The 22,980-nt window shown below is 33.6% G+C and overlaps 1 protein-coding gene across 1 annotated transcript; it reads right to left on the minus strand.

Annotated features, from left to right (window-relative positions):
• Positions 1-148: 148 nt before the first annotated feature.
• Positions 149-22,559, minus strand: LOC146138205 (uncharacterized). Its single transcript, XM_083393278.1, has 36 exons — positions 22,378-22,559; positions 22,120-22,215; positions 20,100-20,248; positions 19,760-19,889; positions 19,390-19,571; positions 18,508-18,625; positions 17,688-17,760; positions 17,569-17,620; positions 16,728-17,008; positions 16,471-16,581; positions 16,067-16,258; positions 15,318-15,543; positions 15,075-15,190; positions 13,997-14,101; positions 13,483-13,549; positions 13,213-13,318; positions 12,519-12,613; positions 12,332-12,431; positions 11,816-11,907; positions 11,034-11,156; positions 10,608-10,698; positions 9,500-9,639; positions 8,919-9,000; positions 8,756-8,851; positions 7,486-7,662; positions 7,237-7,337; positions 6,961-7,096; positions 6,469-6,627; positions 5,144-5,359; positions 4,418-4,618; positions 3,590-3,813; positions 3,149-3,357; positions 2,558-2,635; positions 2,188-2,295; positions 1,396-1,470; positions 149-979 (listed from the first exon to the last, which is right to left on the minus strand). Exons 1-36 carry the CDS (start codon positions 22,543-22,545, stop codon positions 672-674), a joined length of 4,983 nt encoding a protein of 1,660 aa, XP_083249404.1. The 5' UTR covers positions 22,546-22,559; the 3' UTR covers positions 149-671.
• Positions 22,560-22,980: the final 421 nt, after the last annotated feature.

Here is a 22,980-nt window from a genome sequence, read left to right on the forward strand (position 1 = left end):
TACGGCGTCTTTAGGCTGAAAAGATTCCCTTTAAAAGCGTTTTTGTGCTGCACTTAAGATTAGAATTACATGTTAAATAGCCCTATCCGTTAACGAGTTGAAACAATTACCTAATACCTAGTTTCAAAATTAACCTTAAATATTTGTTATCGAACACATGTAAAAGGTTTTTAATTATAATAAATCGAAATATTTTTAGGAAATTAGCGAAATTTGTCGAATTATGTGGGTCGAAAATAAAGGCTCTGAAAAACATCCCCTGACAAAATATACAACAACCGCAACCCCGTCTAGCTCAAATACACTGTCACTAACACTACAAAATGGTTTACGATAATTAAACGAATAAACGTGCTTTCAAATTTTCTCGTAAGTTTAGGCAAATGTCTCCTGTTACGAAAAGGAGGGAATTACAATTTGTAATAAGTCCTAATTTTCTAATCATAATCCCTTAAGCATACAAAGCCAATTTTTCAAACATTTTAGAACAAAATACTGTCATGTTAACAAAAAGCTGCAGAAAAACAACCATTATATCATAATACAAAATAAACTACTCAATTATAAAGTGTAATAAAACAGCACACAGTCATATGCGAAAAATCTAATAGAATGTATAACAAAATTAAAAATCCATTCGTAAAAGGGAACAACAGGAAATACTACTAAAATTACATTAACAGTTCATCTTTAAGTTGATCTAGTAAGGCTTTGGAACGAGGCGTAATATTGTCGCCGTTGGTATTGGTGGTAACATTGCTGCCACTGTTAGAGGTTTCTTCCGAAACGACTGACGTCACAGCTTCGTCATCAGTCGTGACGTCATTTGTACCGCCAGTACAGTTACCACTTGATGGTACAGCAGCCGCCTTATCCGCGGATGACCCGTTCACCTCAGCTGCTGTATTTTTTTTCTGTATACCGTATCTCCGCAAAACTCTGTCCACAATATCATCACTGGACGAAGCAGCAAGCGTATCTTAAACAATAAGAGCTTGGAAAATGATTTCTTTTTGTCGCGTAATAAATATTTATTACACTACCAATAGCTGTTTTTTTTTGTTTTTTTTTTCAAGTTTCTAACACCTGATTTACAACTAAGTCAGGTTACAAATTATCATAAAATAGCTACTTGTTTCTTCGTGGAAATAAGATTAGTAAGAATGGTTAAGTTATGAGGATACAATTTGGTATGCTAGCTAACGAGATCCAGACTAAATTATACAATATTAAACCAATTTTTATTTTGAGAGTCTTTCACGACAATTAAACCGCGTATCTTGAACATCCTCACATGGTTAGCTTCGCCTGATTTTAGTTACAGTTTGCCACAACTAGTTACACCAACGCTTGTCTACCAAAAATACTAGTTTTATAAGTTGAATAAAATTTTACTTTCTCGCAATGTTTTTCCATCTTCGTTTGAAAGAGCAGTTGTCCAACTATCACTCGAATTGTTTAGAGGTGTTTCTAGCAATAAATAAACTTTTTACACTATGCTAAAAAATTAAATTAAAAGTATTATGTTTTGAATTATTAGTTAAAAAAGCTTCTTCATTAAAACTAACAACACCCCTGCGAAGTTAAGGACATCAATCGCCAAATCCACTTAAACAAAGATTACGCGTTTTACAACAAGAATGCTCTTATATCAATGAATAACGAACGGTGAATTAGGCCACAGTTCAATACCTTCTTTTAAGATTATACAGTATATAATTTATTTTAACACACACAAAAAAAGGTTAAACTATCACTCGAATTGTTTAGAGGTGTTTCTAGCAATAAATAAACTTTTTACACTATGCTAAAAAATTAAATTAAAAGTATTATGTTTTGAATTATTAGTTAAAAAAGCTTCTTCATTAAAACTAACAACACCCCTGCGAAGTTAAGGACATCAATCGCCAAATCCACTTAAACAAAGATTACGCGTTTTACAACAAGAATGCTCTTATATCAATGAATAACGAACGGTGAATTAGGCCACAGTTCAATACCTTCTTTTAAGATTATACAGTATATAATTTATTTTAACACACACAAAAAAAAAAAAAAGGTTAATGTCGCAAAATATGGCGTTTTCGATCATTGTAAAGTTTTGTCAGGGGTCGATAAACTAAATCAATGTGCGCGTTTTCATTTGGATTTGACAAAAACAAAAAGCTGTTCACACTTTATTTTTACCGGTTTTCGGAGGAGGAGAATGCTGCACGGTTTTACTCGGCGAATTCGTTTTCTTCGGAAAGACTGCACACAGCTTTATTGAAGCTTTCGCGGGGAGTTTTTTGTCAACTGAAAAAGAAAAACTATAAAAACGACGCTATTCGTAGTATCCTGAAAATACAGATTGCTATTGTCTACTTATCGCATTATTTATAACAAATTTTAACCCCTTTATATTGGTTTTCTTGTTACAATGGTAATTGATCAAAGACGACCTTTAAAACTGATTAGGGCGATAAAACCTTGGTACTCTAATTTGTAACAAAATTACCTCATTGAACTAGGATGAATTAGATATTAATCTAGATTTCCAAATAAACAAGCTGCTTACGAGTTTTATGTTCTGGAACCGATCTATTAAAGGAAGACGCTTCAGTTTCAACGGGAAGAACATCGTCATTGCGTTTTTCTAAAAAAATAAATAAATAAAGTTAGCTTCCGTCGGAAAGTCGTTAAACAAAACGACACCAAAAGCCTTTCAGATAAATAACTGAAGGCTTGGATAAAACTATAATAAAATCTAGAAAAGATTGGACTGTCGTGAGATTCAGAATCGCAACCCAAGCCATTTCTAAACTGTAGCTCAGGGTTCACCCAACTACGGCCAACAGGCCAAATCTGGTCCGCTGGCATATTTTCCTAATAATCCCCAAAATACGGTTATTAACATTAATTTATCTTATTACCGGAAATGCTTGTAGGATGCAAATCCAAGCAAACTCGGATGGAATTTTAAACTAAACGAAAATTCCATTAAGATCACTTTTTAAAATATTTTTTTTTAGGTTTTCCACGTTTGATAATATTAATCCGGCCCGCGAACATCAATCCTTGCAGTTATCCGGCCCTTTACTTGGTGACCCCTGCGTAGCTTATAACAATTCCCACAGTGTACAAGTAGGAACGTATAGTTTTAGCCAACCTGCAAATTGGCACTCCATCTGGTCGTTGGAACTTTCTTGGCTTGCTTGCGGAACGTACACGAGCACTGTGTTAGATGGGTCTGACTCGCCCAGCGCCGAAACCGCGTGCACGGATATCTTGTACTCGCAAGAGCGATGCAATCCATCCAACAGCGCTCTGCTTTTTCCGCCCGCCACCATACCTTTCGGCTGCTCGTTCACGTATATTCTGCAAACGGTATTCAAGGCAATTAATGTAATGCGCTGCTTTGTATTACTGATAAACAAATAGATAAACGATAAACAAGGGAGACTGAACAAAACCTTGACAAACGCAGGTAACAGCAATGTAAAGCTAACGACCAAAATATTCGCCCAAAATCAGTTGTCAAATAAGGTTGATGTAAAATGTAAAGAAGCTAAAGACAATCGCACAGGTCCTTTCTAAAATACTTTCCCACCTGTAGCCAATCACTTTCTGGTTGTTAAGTTCATTTCCTTGTTTGTCGTATATATGCGACGGGTGCCAGCGTAGTATAACACTGCAGTTGTTGCTACCACCAGCGGTTGTCTCATTTTGAGGCTTCAATTCGGCCCGAAGAGCCCGTGGGGGCGTTGGGATTCCAGGACGCGGTGGGGAAAGTGGGTCGCCGGGCTGTTGGCGCCTCACAGCAAGTTGTAAAGCCTAAAAAATTAGAGACGCGTTTTTTTAACATTTAATGTCTTATTGTAGCTTAATAATAAATTGCAAAGCCAAAAAGGTCGAGTAGATCGACACCATCTTGATTATTGTGACATAATCAAGATGATGTCGATCTACTCGACCTTTTTGGCTTTGCAATTTATTATTAAGTTACTTTACAGATCCGTGCATAGTGTACCAAATGTTTTATTATTAGTCAATACCTTCTTTATAAACTTCTATAAAAAACTGTCAGTTTGATAAACTTCTATGTAAAACTGGCAGATTGCGTGCCTGAATTAATAGTAGTTTCGCTACCTTCATGTTTTTTTTTGTTTTTTTTATGCAAAGCCTAAAAATTGGCGACGCGTTTAATTTGTATATAAGTATATTTTGACCTGATGATACACGGTTGTGCAAAACCTCGTCGACAATTCAATACAATTTTTCTTTATACAGTGCCATTCTATTTAGAATAAGACAAATGCGGCCTTATACAAAGATTTTTTTAAATAATGTTTTATTATTAGTCAATACCATCCATATCAACTTGAATCTAAAGTGAAACTGCCAGTCGACGTGCCTAAATTAATAATAGTTTCGCTACCTTCATGTTTTTCCTCCGTTGCCCAGGCAAGATGTTTATTTTGTGAAGTAAACTGGGATCTTCCTCGAACATTTTCCGCACGGTAAACACTCGTGGTTTGGGCGAATTCCTCAGCTCTGCGCCGCACTTGATGTCGCCCATAAGCAGGTCGTGAGGTGTCTGCTCTTCATCGGGTCGTGCCGCAAGTTGGCGCTCCCCAGCCTGAGCAAATCAACGATAAGCACAGTAGTCAATTTCAAAAAAAGAAAAAAAGTAGTCAATTTCGAAAAAACAAAAAAAATAGTTAATTTACAAAAAATAAAAAAGTAGTCAATTTCAAAAAAAGAAAAAAAGTAGTCAATTTCGAAAAAACAAAAAAAATAGTTAATTTACAAAAAATAAAAAAGTAGTCAATTTCAAAAAAGTAGTCAATTTCAAAAAAGTAGTCAATATGAATAAAACCAATAAACAAATTTCCAATATTAAACGCAATCACAATGCAAATAAACTAATCTTATTTCAGCGTTTTTCACGACGGTTATCAGGCGTATAACAAATTTTATTTAAAAAAAATAATTCACGGAATATCACAAGGAAGGCCTATAAAGGACACCGAAACAAAAAAGTTGATTTTAAATGGCAAATAAATAATTTCGTTGCACTTAGGTTTTGCAATATGACAACAGAGATTCCTGGAAAAGATTTCTTTTCGTGCCCAGCAAAACCCCGAACACGCACATTTCCTACCGGCTTCAGTTGAAAAGAAAAGTTGGCGATGCCAGGTGCGACCTGGGATCGGAACTTCGACTGTGTCCTCTGTCGCTCTTCGGTGAGTATCTCGCGCATCAGATGCTTGTTGTCGGTCCTCTTCCGCTGTTGTCGGAAGTCGCGCGCTTCGGCAAAGAGTGACGAAAGCACCTCGAGGGAGTTGCATTGGGCGGAGGAGTGATACGCGTCGCACATCTGAATAAAGTGAACACGTAAAAGCAGAACTACAGGCAACAGGTTGCACTGAATATGTGATAATGGAAATCACCTTGACCCTTGCCTTCCATTTCATTCGAATTAAGATATACTGACGATGCCTTTGTTGGCGAAATATATATATGTCTTTTAAGATCTGTTATTGTGTCTGACCAGAATTGCTAGCTGTGCTAGAGTATTTTGAACTATAGGCAACAGGGATTACATAAGTTGAGGTCACTGTAATTTTGATCAGGTCCAGGTGGTGGTTAACTGATGGCCCACCTTAAATTTCTGTTGGTCTACAGCAGTGGTTTTCAACCGGGGTGCCGCGGCGCCCTGGTGTTCCATTTCTAATGCTAAATTGTGTCGATAGATATTTGAGAATTTTTAAGAATCAGATTTTTACTCAATTGGCCATCATATCAAATGACATTTTCCTACATGTTTTAGTTGATTGTGTTGTTTCACCTCCATTTATAGTGATATTTCAGTAAAATACTCCACAAACATTTCAGTAGGGGTGTCGAATATCTATTAGTGTTTTGGAGAGATGCCGTTAGCCATAAAAGGTTGAGAATTACTGGTCTACCGAGTTCTATAAAACCTCAAGTTCTTAAAATGATTACAATAAATTGTGTAAGAATTAAGAAAAGTTTGTATATATTGTGTATGTCAATCCTCCTCATGTTCACTTCGTGATTTTTACTCAATTTTTATGGAAGACCCATATCAGGGGGCGAATTGTAGGTGTTTCAAAAGGCAGTGTTCAGCCGGTTGGCAAGAAACATAGCAGTTGTTAGTTAGTAAAGTTGTTTACTGTATTAATTCACGTGATATATCTGTTTCATGCCAAATGAAGTATTCTACAGTTTTTTTTTTTTACTTCGTGAATGTCAGAAAACGCCAGTTGCTAAAAGGAAAAAAACCTGAGACAATATCATGCTTTTATCATGTTTGGTTTTGTTAATTTCACGGAAAATGCTAAGTGTCTCGGATGTCAGGTAACTACCGAAATCAGTTGGCGCATTGTGAGCAAGCAAGGCAAGGTTTAAAACATCTAGCCTGCAGTAAAGGTGCCCTTTATTATATTAAGGTCTAAGACTTACCTTAATGACCTGCTCCAAGTCAGCCCGTTGTTCAACATCGTCATTTGACATGGCGACAAGCAGTGATTCGAAGTCCTTCGAGAAACAAGGAGCTTCCGCCTCCTTCATCTTATAGTCGGCAGCGCACCACAACGCCACCGATAAACTGAAGATCCACGACTTCAACAAACCATAAAAACATTTTGACAGGGCTCGGTATAAAACCACGAAATACAGGTCTAGCTGTGATTTTTGCACGGAATTTCGATGACATGACACAGCTTTTTAGAGATGCGAATTTATTAATACTTATTTCACTTGGCCCGCGTTTCAAAATTAACCAGATCAAAAGACATTTCAATTGTATAAAATCCAGTTGTTTGTTATAAGATGATTAATTAACCTTAATTTAGTAGCGCACCATTTTCCGTAAAAACATACTGCAAAATTAAAACAAACATAAATTGGTAAAATGTCACAAATTAATCAAATAGCGTCAACTACAAAAGTTACCTTAAATGTTGGTTCGCTATCCCTGGAAGAAGTAATTTCAGGTGAAATGTACATGTCATCAGTTTGTGTTTGACAACCTTCTTCAAACGTTACGCGGCCGTCTTTACCCATGTACAATGATTCAACAGAAAAAAACCTTGGGAAAAATAACATGACGAATGGCTACAAGTGTTTAATTAAAAAAGGGGCGATTTAAACCACCAGGGAACTTAATGTTCCAACTTGTAAATTTATTGGCTGACACATTGCAATTAAATTATTTCTTGGATTACTTACTTAATTGGTTGTTCTTTCTTGTGCATTTCAACACAAGCTTGTTTGCATATCGACCACAACTCTATTTCACTTAAAGCGCAGTCAAGCGCCGTAAGAATTTCCTAACGGCAAAAAACAACGATCTTAGTTTCGTAGTTTTATTTTTTATTTATCCAGATTATAGCAAGAGTGTGGGAATATTTGACACAAAATATTTGGGTTACTATAAATACAATACTAATATCATATCGCTCACAAGGTGCGGTTTACCTGAAGTGACAACTTGGATACGTTGTTCCTTGCACTAGACGGAGAATCACAAGTGTCATCGAGTTTAATACGAAGGTCCGATTGTTGGATTGGGGAAATGGAACCAACTCGAATTTCCGAAGCATCGAGCAAGCTGTTGGCCTCAACACTAACATCTTTGATGTTTGAAGCTGTATTCTGTAACGTGTTTAAATCATAAAAATGCGAACTAATTTAAATTAACAGGTTATTTGAAACTAGTGGCGGACAAAGGATATTATTATTTAAGAACAGCAAAAAAGGCTAGATTCATTTGGCACATTTTTGCGTCAAAATTGTAATTTGAATAGGGCCGTTGTATTTCTCGATGTTCAGTTTTACAAGAAAGATAAAAAGTTCACAGAAGGCACAATACAGTACATATTTTAAGTTGGCAAAACTGTTATTACAGAGAGAAACATGTTACGCAGGGCGGTTGTACGCTTAAAGAATCATTTTAAAATAGATTGAAAAATAGTACTCAAAATATTATTAAAAATTCAAATAAATTTACATTTCTTTTGCATAAAGTTTCAAAAGCGTGGCGTTAACTTTCCCCTTTGCTGTGCACTACTTGTTACATTTTTTATTCTCTTAACCTTCTACGTGGCAAAGATAGAAAAGTGTATAAAAGGCGTGTCCCACTATAAAATTACACAAAATGTGTAAATTGTATGATGACGCAACACGCCGGCTGCCGGAAGAATATAAAACAACATTCCCAATTTAGTATGTTAATATTATACAACAGACAGGTTTACAATAAATCACATTAAATTGTAAGACGGGGAAGGCCATCCTCACAGCGTATGCGCCGCCGCAATTTACCACAGAGATAATGCAAGAAAAGGCCTAGTCGACATAACATTTTACAACAATTTTTTTTTAAAGCTAGGTTTAACTTGTCTGTATGAAAAATTAGATTTTAATTAATATTGCTAACAGTGTTTAAGTATATTGTTTAGTATAAAGATACAACCAGTTAAACGAATTCCAGAAATCTTAAAAAGGCAAGCGTTGTCCTTATTATTTGTGAAATCCTTTTCACTATAACTGCTATTTCTGTCCGAACTATCATATATATTTATACCGAGTGATAATACATGGGTTTTCAAAACTGTTAAAAATGCCTAATATCCTATTTTTTACAGTTTAATATTCACAGAACTATAGGCAAAACATTTCGTGACCCATCTTTCTCAAAATATACAGTTTGACGTCGGTTTTACTTCTTGGTTTCGGCAAATTTTACCTGCACACTTTCTTGTTCGTTAATCTCAGTCGACTGTTGGTCTTCCAAAACCAACTTATCGGAGAAACTGAGTAACGCACATTGTAATTGGAGAACCTATTTAAAAACAAAATCGTTTGCCAAACCTCCGAATGCGAACTTTACCTACTGTGTTGAAACCAACCTGTTGTTGGAGTTGCTTTACCGTGTCTTTTAGTTGTTTGTCGTCTTGTACGTTCTTTGCGTCGCTGTCACTTACACCAGCACTTTACAACAACCAGACCAAGTTTAAAATATGTATTTTCACCCGAAATTGTAACGCTGTCAGCTAAATTCGATAACTGAAAAAATTGTGCCCTGAAAGACTTGCGATGATACCCGGATTCCAAGTTTATAATTGTAACCACAAAATTAATGCGGTAAGCTTAAAGGAAAAGAGAAGTTTACCCTATCCTTAAAAAAAAACAAGTCCAAATAAACAAATTAGTGAAACTTCACATAAAATAGCTCTATAAGCACAACTGAAAACATTTGTGGTACAAATAATTTGTTTAAAAAAGCATATCTTATAAGTTAGCTGACCATCGAAGATGTAATTAAAGAGTCGCATGTTCTCCTGTGAATCGCGGTAAAAACGATTTTTGTAAGGCTAATTAATTAATCATGCTGCATTTGCGAATATTCAAACGACTAAAAACCCAGGGCAAAAACATACACACGATTAGCTAAATGCGCCAAGATATGACGAACAAACAAAGTAGTCACCCTTCTGTTGTGAGAGAACCTCTTCCTTCATCTGTGTCATCAGCGATCAACCTCGTCTTGAGATGATTGGCTGAAATTGCCGGCATTACGTGGAAAATACTCGCATCGGCGTCATCCCTCCAAGACACGTCGGCTTTTTTCTAGCGGGACAAAAGACAAAATTCGCAAATGTATATCTGTTCGTAAAATGCATATTAGCACCTTAAAATATCTTATATTGCCGTATGAACGCGTTTACAAATTTCACATGGCAGCAATTTATACAATGGTGTTTTAATTAACCCATGCATATTCCACAAACTATATGTTTCAATTTAAATAATTTTAAAGACTTAAGCCAGTGATTCTAGGCCCCTGAGTTCGGCCGAACCATGCGTCGCAGGCCATCGGAAAATGTGTCACTCCTCGGGTAAGTTCACGACTTCTTGTGTAATGCGCGATTACATATATTTGCCGTAATGACCAAATTATTTCAGTAGTTCAATAAATAGTAACATAGAAGTGACGAACGTGTGAACAATTGCAGAGTACATTTACAGTGAGCTTGAAAGAACATGATTACAAACAGAGGCGGGTATACATAAGAGTTTAAAAATACTATTTTTTTAAACTTATTCGTATTTAATATGTTTGTGTCCGTTATAAAGAAATTTATTCAGCCCCAAAAACGCTATGCATACTACGTGGCAAGTGCATAAAGTCTAAAAAAATTCTGTTAAATTAAGCCAAAGCCTCATGGCTTCCTACAATGTGTTTAACCACGCAAAATTTAGGCAGAATTTGCAAATATATAGCGTTTATTGTGTTAGTTTTAATAGTAAGAACATTTTTTTAAGGGGTATTTTCTTAGATTTGACAAAGTTTAGCACGTATTTTCATCAATATCACCCTAATCATAAAACGCTGGAAAACTACATCGGTATGGTGAACAATTTCTTATAAAAACTACAAAAAGTGAAAAATGCTCCATTGCTTTTTGCCTTGACCCAATGGAATACTTAGTAAACTGCTACTTGCATTTTTTCCAAATTGGTTGTCTCATTTTTATTAATAAAATATTTTAATATGGAAATTGGTGGTTGTAAGGTTCAAGGAAAAATGTAATTACCACAGTTGACGCTGCTGATGCCGTCGGTTGCTCAATCACAGTTTCACCACACCAAGAAGAACTTAGAACTGACTCCGTCTCTGTGGTTGGGCTGCAAAGAGACAACTATTACGTTAATTGCAATTAATAATGAATCCACGCGCGATTGCACGGGTTTCAATAGCAAAAATATATTACTATTTCTGGTTTAAATAGAGTTATATAAAACCTTCTAAAAGTTTCAGATTTTCCCTATGTTGGAACATGGGTAAAAGGGTTACACCGAAGGTAACTCAGAATAAAGAAAAAATGATTTATTAAATTTTGGTAAAAGTTAATTTTCACAAAAAAAAATACTTCTACATTTGCCGCGAAAGGTGTTCTTACGATTTTATATACCAAGAACCTCACAAACTGTAAAATATGTTAATAAATTGAAGTACGTACGGCTTTTTAGCTGTAATAGTGCCCTTCGAGTTGTTCGTAACCTTTCCCTTTTGGCCACCTCGTGGTGAAGACGAACTTTTGCGGCGAGGTGATCTCGACCCACTTTGACTTTCTTTGTTTTTCCTAACGAGCAAGCACAGCTTATCAACGCGTGTAAAAACTGGACAATGCAAGCTTATATAGCTCAATTGTAAAAACTAGAGATAGACCGATATATCGGTAAAGAGATAATATCGGCCGATATTTGGCTTTTACCGATATATCGGTATCGGTAAATGTAGGCTGATACTTACCGATATTTTAGTACAAAAATATGATTTAATTATTAAAAAAAAAGTGATATCAGTCAATCTCTAGTAAAAACCCTGTTTAAATCAAGCTTTTAACAACGAGCTTCAAGGTTATGATTTGCTGGTTAATCAAGAAGATTATCAAAAATGACGATTGACACTCGCAAGCAAGGGGATGAACAACCAAAAGGGTTTTGATTTATAATCCTAAAAATAGAAATTATCCTTTAATTTGCTTTCCAGTCAATTAATATAAATTTGGTTTAAAATACCGAAACTATCAAAAAGCAAGGTGACTGGGACTTTTGATTAACATGCGATTGGCGTTTTTGTATTTAAAGGATTTTTGTTTATGAAATATGTAAGTTCACAGATGCTATTTGGAAGCGTGCTTCTGGTTTCTTGAAAAACAAAATTTTGGTTTGCGCTATTTTTCTTACTCTACCATTACTAATTTTAGCATATAGAAAAAACACGGATGAAAAATGTCACCGTTTTGGAGATAAACTTCCACTGGATGACTTGGATCGACGTGCACTTGTCATGCCTTGGTTTTCTTCGAGTTTTTGTTGCAACTGTCGGATCTGTTGGTCGCAAATAATTTAATAAACCTTTGTATAATAAGTTCATATTTGTTTGTAAAAAACTAAACATTCAAAAAATGGTGTTACGCGGTCAATTAGGCAACGAGTTAAGAATTACTGAGCAGTAAAACTTTCAAAATCAAAACTTGCTTTAGCGTTAGGAAGCTCATAGTTATATTATGTCATTTAGCTATTTTTTAAATCATTTTACATTTGGTATCCGATCGAATCGATAGCCTGATAGTTATGGACGAGTACCAATAATACCACTGGGCTTTGGATATCGGCATGATCTGATATTATCGGTCACCCCATTCGTTGGTATTAAGTCTTTTTACCTGTTCCTCTTACAAGTTTTAATTTCTTACAAGTTTTAAACAACCTCTTACAAGTTTTAAACAACTAAGGAGCCTCTGTCACAAACCTGGGCCCACATGAATCGAATGGCTTCCGTCTGAAGTTCCCTCATCCTTCTTTCGGTTTCCTGTTTCTCTTTGACCATTTGCAATTCGTGACAAAGGAGGCTATGGAAAGAAGATAAGCTTAATTTCAAGTCTTGCCATTATTATTTATAAGCAACTTGTTTTAAACTTGTTATTTAGAAGGTAAACCTTATATATTGTTCCGATCTTCGTGATCTCATTTCGTGGCGAATCTCCATCACTTTTGGATCCTTCCAGCGAGCCAGGAAACCTCTCCATGCCGCCTGAACATAGCGATTTTTCCAATAACAAATAAAACCGAAACGGCGGTTTTGTTGAGGACAATGTTAAACAGTGTTGTAATGACTTAAGTCAATGACTTGACTTAAGTGCACTTAAGTCACTGTTTTTAAATGACTTGACTTGACTTAAGTTTTTTGGGCAAAATGACTTGGGTTAAAATAAATTGTTTTAATTAGGCAATTATTTATAAAATTGCGCTATTTATCCCAATCTTTGCACATAAAAGAATTTGCTTGTAATATGCTGCTTTTATGTTAGTTTTTACTTGAGTTGCTCATAATAATCGGGGGAGTTTTCCGGTTTTCATAATTTAAAGTTTTATTTTATTTTTTTTTTTTTAAGGGCTGGACTTGAAGCTGACTTGCTCTAATTATGACTTGACTGGGACTTGACTTGGGCAACCGATGACTTGGACTGGGCTTGACTTGTTATTTACTCAAAAAGACTTGACTTGGACTTAAGTTGTTTTACGAATGACTTGACTGGGACTTAAGTTATTTCAAAATGAATTGTTTACAACACTGATGTTAAATAATAGTTTTTAAGTTTAAAATAATTTAAAAAATAGAAATCATCATACTTGTATTTTGGTAGCTGCAACAACATGTCGCACATCAGTTGGAAAACTGCGTTGTAAGGCCTGGTCGGTTTTCTCACTCTTGTCATGACGTCTGACTGTGTAAGATCTATGAATGCAACAAACATTATAGGGACAATGTTGTTAAAGGGTATTTTAACCGTTTCGGGCGACTTGAAGCAGGATTCAGTAGCTACAACTTATCAGTAATAAATTGCTATAGTTTAACGCCTAACGCTGTAATTTGATTGTTGTTAATATAACAATACTCGCCTGTTACTTGACGTCTCATCATCTATTTCTCGCCATCTTTCAGTAGAAGTTGCTTCTTCACTTTTTTCTGTAAAAAGCCGTGTTTTGTAATAATTGTAATAAATACAAGGTAATGTAATAATTACAAGGTATGATTAAAAGCCATTGCAAGTAAAATTTTCAAAATGCGGGGACGGTAAGGATAAACTAGATAGGAAAAAAGCTACGAGAAAAAATACAACAATTTATTTGTAAAGTACATAATACATCCTAAACCAGAGCTTCCCCACTTGAATGGCCACCGTGCAGGCGGTCGCGCTCCAAGTTTAGGGTCGCAAGTAGCACACAAAGTACTACACTGGTGTAGTTTGTATTATCTGACTTTTAATAAGAAAATGTCAAATAAAAATGAATCGAGTTGTCCATTACAAATGTAGCCGGGTTAAATGTTTAACTAATTGAAAGGGACCGGACACCAAATAGTTTGGAAAGCCTTGTTTTAGTTTTTGATCACAAAAAAATACCCTATAAAAACCTGTTAGGTCAGATGTTTTCTTCCTTTTTGTTATGGTGCTTTTTCTTACATCTTTGTTAATTTGTGGATTTTGCTGACGCTTTCGATGTGGTGATGATGGTTTTGCTACAAAAGCCGAATATTATGATAATATTCAACCAGAAAAATTACAAATAAATAATAAGTAACGATAAAAGTGTTGTTATAAATGTGGCAAAGTACCTAAAACGGGTCCAAGCATTTAGCACAATTTAGTCTGATAATTCTGATAAAGTGCATCACATTATTTCTTAATGTTAAACATTTGGTGGCTAATCATTTGACTATGTTTAAAAGCACTAAATGTCAGTGTTGTAACCAAGTCATTTTAAATCGACTTAAGACCCAGTCAAGTCATTTGTAAAACAACTTAAGTCCAAGTCAAGTGTTTTTGAATAAATAACAAGTCAAGTCCCAGTCCAAGTCATCAGCTGCGCAAGTCAAGTCCCAGTCAAGTCATAATTAGAGCAAGTCAACTTCAAGTCATGTCCTTGGTAAAAAATAAAATTTTAAACTGTTAAATTTTTTTATGATTATGAGCAATAACTGAACTAAAAAATAAGAAAAAACGCAACATATAGCAAGCAATTTGTTTTATGTGCTAAAATTCGGATAAATAGCTCAATTTTATAAAAAAAATACTTGAAAAAAACGCTTCATTTTAACCGAAGTCATTTGTCCAAATGACGTAAGTCAAGTCAAGTCATTTGTCCGAAAGACTTAAGTCAAGTCAAGTCAAGTCATTTTTACCAAATGACTTAAGTTAAGTCAAGTCATTTGAAAACAGTGACTTAAGTGCACTTAAGTCAAGTCATTGACTGAAGTCATTACAACACCACTAAATGTATATGCAACCAGACAGACTTGCCTAAATTAGTATAGAGTTACTACAAATTAGATGTCTTAATATAAACAGTAACTTAAATTTAAACATATACAGTTTAAACTTCACATATAAAAAGCAAGCTATTACTTTTTTTCATAAAGTTATTATTGGTACATATTAACCTGTCACTGGCCTAATTTATAAACAACAGTTACAAAAAATAACACAGAAAACCTCTTCCTAATTGTTCTTTCTTCACAGGAGATGATATTTTTTTCATTGCCACATTACTTTGTTTTTTAACTGAGACTTTGCTTGTGGATGGAGTAATGCTTTCTTTAGTTAAAATGCTGCAAATATTGGAGTGTTTAATTTAAAAAAACATAAAGATAAAAAATAAAACGTGTATGTTAATTAAAAAATCTTGTTAACTAAACATGAATTTGCCAAACATTTTTGATTTAAACCATTTATCACCTTTTTCGTAGTCCAGTCACAGCATGCTTAGATGTTGCCCCAGTGTTTTTCTTTAGTGGAGGAGGGCGCTGTCTTGCAGATAAGTGGGGGCTTGAAAGGGAGTTTGGACCATACATTTTCATTTGCAAGTCAGTGTTAAGTGGTTTTATTGGCCTCATCTCATATTCCTCATATTTTGACATGGAAACATCTGTATCATCATAACCACTTTCGTGGACTTCCCCGACTACACAAAAACATTTCGCAATTTTTTTAATTTTTTGTCTTGACTCGATTCATATAGCAAATTTTTAGGTTATTAAAAATTGGTGCAATGTTGCCAGCCTACCTCAAACTTATCACGACAATTTGGGCAATAAATTTAACAGGACTACCGTAAACTGCATAGTCAAAAATCTTGTATGGTAGAACTATATGTTCGTTATTCTATTTTGCTGTTAATGTTGAAAACAGGCCACAGAAATAAGGTTATGTATATGCATTTTAGATATGAGACTTTAAGAGAATATTTTAAGAATACGTAATTGTGGAGTAACATATTTAATGCTCATTGTATATTATATACAGCCACGTTGCCACAGGATTTGGTATTGAGACAGTACTGGTAAATTATTTTTTGTACACAATAGACTTTGTAAATAATGTAGCGACAGTAGTGCCATAAAAGTCAGCCTTCCCAAAAAAAAAAAACATTGGTCTACTACTGGTTTATGTGTTTATATACTTTTTGTTAACTTATTTTACCCTACCAGTTCCAAGAGCAGCATCCAACATGTGAACAGTCAGCGGTTCCTTGACAGTAGTAGTGGAAAGTGGCATATCTACAGGCTTAGTTGTCTTGTATGCCCAACGTGAGCTCTCAGTTGATGGAGTAGTTACAGGGGAATCATAATGTTTCTGAATTAAAGCAAGGGAGCCACAACCACCATTCGGAATAGGATCTACAAAATACACAATATACCATTTTGTCATTAATAAATATTTACATTGATTTTACGAAATAAAATATTTTACTTTGGCAAATTAAAAAGCATAAAAAATAAATTTTCATTGTTTTTTCAAATATTTTTGTACTGTATAGATAGCTATAAGGTTTATAAACTAAACACAAATCATATCTATCATTAACTAAACACATTGTTGTCTATATTACATTTTTTGTTTTTTGAAGTTTTAGGAATTCCTTGCGATTTTTGCGGAGAAAGGCGCAACGTAGATGCATGGGCCATAGCTGACACTTTTAAGTTGTATGCAAGGTCTTCCCCTTTCAAACATCAAAAAAAAGTTTAAACTTAGGTATGGGTACTGGATATCATTTTGCTATAAACTATGCAAATTTTAAATCAATTGAACAAATTCAAAATAATCAAAATCTTTAATCATTTTAATTAAACGTTGACATTTATTTACCTGTTACAAATTCTGATTCTGACATCAGCAAACTAGCATTTGCTGTATCTTCTAATGCAATTCTGTCCTGAGCTGAACATTTTGGTTCGCTTTCATTATCGGCAATGTTATAGCCTCTGTTAAGAGTGATGAAGTCAGGTGGTAGATTTGATTTGTCTATGTGATAGTTGCTCAAGATAGGTTGATGTTTGGGAGATGATGGTTGTTCTCCTAACCAAGCCTGAACTCTGCTTTGTTTTTCATGTTCAGGAATTCGACCTTGTCTTGATGATTGTGAATTTCTAACATGAGCGTTTGTGTTAGTGATATAGTCTAACTAAAATACCGCTAATGCTGTACTGTCCTAATATAATACATCCTTTTGATACACAGAGAAGAAAAATATTTTGTCAGAACACTCTTATTTTTGTACATCATGAAATGTAAGTTAAAAAACATTTTTTTTGGGTGTAAAGTTAGGATAATTTGACAAAACCAGGCGAGCACTATAGTGATAAAATTTTGTCTACAAACTTTATATCAATTAGGATGAATAGGCTATTCTGATAATTAAACTTGCATTTGATTAAAACAGTAACCAGGATTAATATCACAAAACTTTTTAATTTTTATGATATGTTGGGGACAGGTTCATTTTTCATTTGGCTTTAACTGGTTTTTGCAGGAAAACACATCGACTTTAAACAGTAAGCAGTTTATCTTTTAATCAGTTTAAAACAATTGTTAGAAAATTGAATTAACAACATCTGGAACTCAAACATACACAAAATAGATCAAAAATTAACGGAAAAAGCATAGACTTTACAACCACCTAAAACAAGCTAAAAAAAGTAATCCAAACCTTAGATTGTCAAATTTGTGTCCAGGTGATAATACTTCTTGCACAAAGGGATCTAAACAAATGTTATATGGTTTGCAATAAAATATTTTCTGCACCTATTTTAGTGAAGCTTAGCTTACTTGAAGACATAGAGTGTAGCTGCCGCCTTTGCTGAACTATCTTGTCTAACTTCATTCCATCATGTTCATCATCCTACCACATTCATAATGTATTAGTGCCAACATTTGATGCATAATTAATACAAAGTCACAAAAAGTCATATAATTTATAAATTATTTGTATCATTTTATATCACAAGTCATATCTAAACAAATCATTTGCAATTTGTACCGAAGCTACATTTGACAAAAAAATGATTACAACTTTGTTGCCCTAATAATTTTCAAGAGCACTTGAAACAGCTTAAGAGTTTTCTAAACCTAACAGAATCATTATTTAATAGTAAACAACTCATGTATGTAGCCTAATACAAACGTTAGATTGAAAAGCCGTTACACGACACCCTTACAAGCAAGAAGAGACGCTAAGATTGTTTGTTGGTCTATAATTCGATACTACTTTATCAATGTTTTGTGATAATGCTAATTAATCAAATTACGTGTATGATTAAACACAATTGTAAAAAAAATCAGCATTAAAATAAATAAGTTGTTACAAACACATATTTTAATAATAAATAATTCAACTCACTCTACTACACATATATACATCATTAATTTTAAAACTTTGTATACATTTGCTCTGCAGATGATATAAATATAATGATACTTTGGACTAAACCATTGTAACATTAAAATGATCAAAGTGGTGTGGCCCTTACAAAAATGATGAACTGTATGTATATATATTCTAAATAAAAAAATAGCTAATAAGAAAACAAGATGATAATTACTAGTTTGTATATATATACCTAAAAATTTAGGCTTTATTTAAATATACCTTATGGTAGTTGGTTATTAATGGACAAACACTAGCAAGATAAGGAACAAGCTCTGCATGTTGTCCAACATTAAATGCTCGGCCACGACCTTGACTCAGTAACCATTCTGCTTTCATTCTGAAAAACAATACTTTGACATCACACAACATCAAGAATAGGACTTTAAATAAAGTGGGTATGACAAATAGGTGCCATATTTGAACATTTCCCCAATATTGGGATGTCAAACAGTTTAATAAACTATAAGTTATTGTGTCAAACCTTTGAAAAAGCTTCAAGTTTTAGTCAAACAATACAATATTATTTCTCATAGCTTTACAATATTTTAATGCGTTATACAATCAGCAACATAAAATTGCATCCTGAAAAAAGGTGCAGTACACTTGATCATAAATAGCGGAATAGTCCTAAATTTTATGGTTTTTATAAATTCTTATCAATATTTTAGTTGGCTTAATCTTCCAAGGGCAACGCACAAAGATTCTGTATTTAAACTTAACCCACATGTCACATCTATTGTGTTATCTAAATATCTAAATTACTTGCTATTTTATATATATGCTTTAATATATATATATATATATTATATGCATGCAAATTTAGTTCTTTTTACACACAAATTAATAAACAAAAATTGTTTAAATTCTTATCACTGGGTGTGTCACAAGACAAAATTTTACAAGGGTGTCACACGAAAAAAAGTTTTTTTTAATGACATTGGTGTTTTCTTTAAATAATTACAATGAATGCTGTTACAATAGCCTAAATATTTACAATTCATATAAAACAAAATGCATCTTTTAGCGTTTTAAGCATCCACGTTGGATAAAAAATGTCTTGCTTTAACTATAAAAATAAACCCAGTTTTACTAATTGCTTACCTTTCTCTTTGAGTAACTTGAATTCCATCTAATATAGATAAAGAACCACACCAGTTTATGACAAATGGTCGGTAGTTAAAAGTGGGTAACAGTGTATCTGCTGGGTCATTTGATTGTGTGAGACAACTATTTCTTGACAAAGATATTTGTTCCAAAACTTGAAATGATGATAGATATTTAACCTAAAAATAGAGGTTTGACAGCAATTATTACAAGCACAAAATGTATGAGCAGTATGGCAAAGCGATGGCAGCTTGCTGACACCCAAATACACCCTAAATGAGCCACTGATCACTAGTATGTATATACAAATGTGATATATTTATTACATTTAGTTATAAAGGGGCAGATAAACTACAGATAACAGTACCTGAGTTAAATCAGATAATTCGTTCTCTGCCAAGGTCAATATTGCTACGCATTTGGGAGCATTCTCTGATATTGATTTGAGATCACTGATTAAATTTTGATGTAGGAGAAGTGTATGAAGATTCACCAATCTGACAAAAAGAAATAAATACATGTAAAAAAAAAATAGTAAGCAAGATGGTTTTTAAGTAACATTAAAATTTTTAAAAAGTCTAAATAATGATTTAAATATGACAGACACTAGCGATTCAAATATGACTGTACAATAGCTATATTAAGTTTAACCAGTTTAAAGTAGTTCGTAAAATTATTAAAATTAAGCTCTTGCCATATATTCTTACTTCAATAAACAGGGACAATTCGTTAGCTGATTATCTGAAGCATCAATGTGAACCAATTTCGAACAATTGTTTAATGCACTGATGCTCCGTAGCTGGTTTCCAGATACACTGATCCACTCAAGGAGTTTTAAATGCTCAAATCCATCAAGCTATTTAATTAACAAATTATCAAGTATAAGTGAAACAAAAACAAAATAAAACACTGGTTCTCAGCCAATTTTTTTAACCCAATATAATGATTAAAGCAAGTTAAATTGGAGTTGGAATATAAAATTACATCCAGAATATGAAATCCAAGTATATTTATAATATGTTAGTAGTTTATGAATTTTTATTCTATTCAAAAACTAAAAGCAACATTTATCTACCCTGAAAAAAAAGTTATTTCACAAATGGATTATATATTTAAAAAAAATTAAATATAGTAAATTTATGTAGACTAAGGTTGGGATATTGGGCTTGCCAGCTCGTCAATGATGCAAGTTCAATCGCTCCGGATGGCGATTACTCATTCACACCCATTTTCTTTTATAATATAGGGCTTACTTTTTTGATCTACAGCAGTGATTCTCAACCTTTTTAGTGCCAGAGTCGCATTTCAAACCTAAGGCTTGCAAGGAGCCGCATAAAAAACAACAGTAGGCATATAATTAAAAACCATTTCGAAAGCAACAAGAAAACAACAAATACACATTACGCTAGGTCGCTAGCCTAGGCTAACTAATTAACACTGTTGAAATAGCTATTTCTTATTTCCATGGCTTGTCTAGCAGGACTAAATATATTGTGACGTCACAAACCACAAAATTATTTTACAGCAGGACGGAAGTAACCCGGTAATATTAGTACTTGGAACCCAGGAGTAACATTAATACTTCGTACTCGGGATCCTTGCTGATACAATTCATTAATTCTTGATTTATCTTGCTTCGTTGGTTGCAATTCTGCTCCTACTAACTAATTTTTCACTCCGTTAGTAAAAGCCGCAAAATGTACAGTTGAGAGCCGCATGCGGCTCTGAGAGCCGCGGTTGAGAATCACTGATCTACAACATTAGTTCAGTTTAATGTATGTTAGCATGTGTTTAATTTGGCAATGCATCATAACCCCTTTTTTCATTTATATATATATATATATATAGAAAAAAAAATATAGAAGACAGACATTGTGAAGAATGTGTTTGAAAAGGGTAGGTTGTTAACATTGAACAGAAGTCACTAAATCTAGAAAATTGTTTTACAATATACTAATGACTTATTTCGGCAATGGTTCGACTTTAAGTCCAGTTGATCATATTTTGTACTAAAAAAATGGTGTTTAAGAAGATATGTGCAATTACTTTTTGGCAGCAAACAAAAATGTTTAGGACTTAAGACTTGCTTTTTAAATATTTTAATAGTCATATTTGTCTTTTTAAATTTGGTTCAATGAAAGTGAAAAAACTTTTTTTACTCTAAAAAGTCATATTTAGGTGATCTTAGCTGAAAGGATTAACCAATGGTTACCATTGACCAAAATGCTAAGTAAACCTAATGAAATTAATACTCATCACCACATGCTTTTTAAGATTAAAAAAATATACATTTCCAAAAATGATGTGCAATAAATGCCTCATGAAAACTGTTGAGACAGAATAATTCAGTATTAATTTCACCAAAATTCATAACTTCATACTAAAGTGTCGCCCAACGCAAATTTTAAAATATTTATGTCCTGCTTAAAAACTTGCTCGAAAAATATTACAAATTAAATGTGGAAAAAATAGACTTTTCTGTCTGTCTAAAGTTGAATACTTCAATAAACAAATTTAAAATACTTTTGTGGTATATAGCTGGGGATAATTGCATAATTTTCAATGTTAAAAAATTGCCCTGTTTTAAAGGCAAGGCATACCAATCACTTCAACGATGGTGTTAATCATAGCCATTTGAGTGTCATTGAGTGAAAAACCTTTGAAAAATTTAAACAAAACACAGTTTAAAAAACACTCCCTTGTAGCAATAAAAATCAAAAGTCTTACCTGTAAAAGGAGATTACAAGACAAATTTAAAACCTTTAAATTTGTAAATTGCTTTAGCTCCAATGTTCTAGTCAATTGATTTTGGGCAATGGAGATCTAAAAAGTAATTTTATTGGGGCATGCAATAAACCAAGACTTTCTAATCAATTTCTATGTGTATACAAATATTCTTAGGACTATAGCAGTCCACAGTAATTACCTCAATTTAATTTACTACCACCAGACACAAAACATTAGTCTTGAAACACAAAACGTTACCTGAATTAAATTGCTTGGTTTTAAAAAGCAATTATCAATTTTGCGAATATAGTTGTCATCCAAAATGACTGTATGAATATCATTCTCTTTTGAACTGTGTAGGACTGTCGTTAAATCTGGATCAGATAATCGTTGCTTACTTAAATTTAATACACCATTTTGTGACATTGCAGAAGACAACAGGTTCTGTAAAATTGTTAATCAAACACACTGATTAGTTTGTAAAAAAAACACATTGATTATAACTGGCCATGGATGAACTTTTTAATACACAATAACTGACATTCATGTAATCTTTTTGTTGAGATTTCTAGTGTGCAGCACCAATTTTTTAGGTGTACAATAAAACCAAAGTGTTTTGTATGAACATGACCAAAATATTTAGATATAAAATTTACTAGTTCACAGGTTTGCGTACAGATACCACAAAATACAGACTTGACTACTAAAGTTTCAGGTGAGTCTGACCCAGATTGGAAACTTTGGATGTTGCACAGGGGAGACAATTTTACAGCTTGAAATTGCGCGGCTGTAATAACATTTCTGTCCAAATTTGTGGGGCTGTAATAACCTTATTCGTAAAATTTGCATGGCTAAAAATGG

This window comes from Ascidiella aspersa, chromosome 7 (assembly GCF_963924565.1).
Source record: "Ascidiella aspersa chromosome 7, kaAscAspe10.2, whole genome shotgun sequence".
Taxonomy (NCBI): domain Eukaryota; kingdom Metazoa; phylum Chordata; class Ascidiacea; order Phlebobranchia; family Ascidiidae; genus Ascidiella; species Ascidiella aspersa.

Bases quoted from the DNA above. Each gene is read 5' to 3' on its own strand.
- LOC146138205 (XM_083393278.1), bottom strand. From the start codon at position 22,545: ATGTCACAAAATGGTGTATTAAATTTAAGTAAGCAACGATTATCTGAT. The intron at 20,249-22,119 runs GTAAGACTTTTG...TTAATTAAATAG, and splicing joins CTTGTAATCTCCTTTTACAG to CTTGATGGATTTGAGCATTT. The intron at 19,572-19,759 runs GTACTGTTATCT...CTCTATTTTTAG, and splicing joins AATTATCTGATTTAACTCAG to GTTAAATATCTATCATCATT.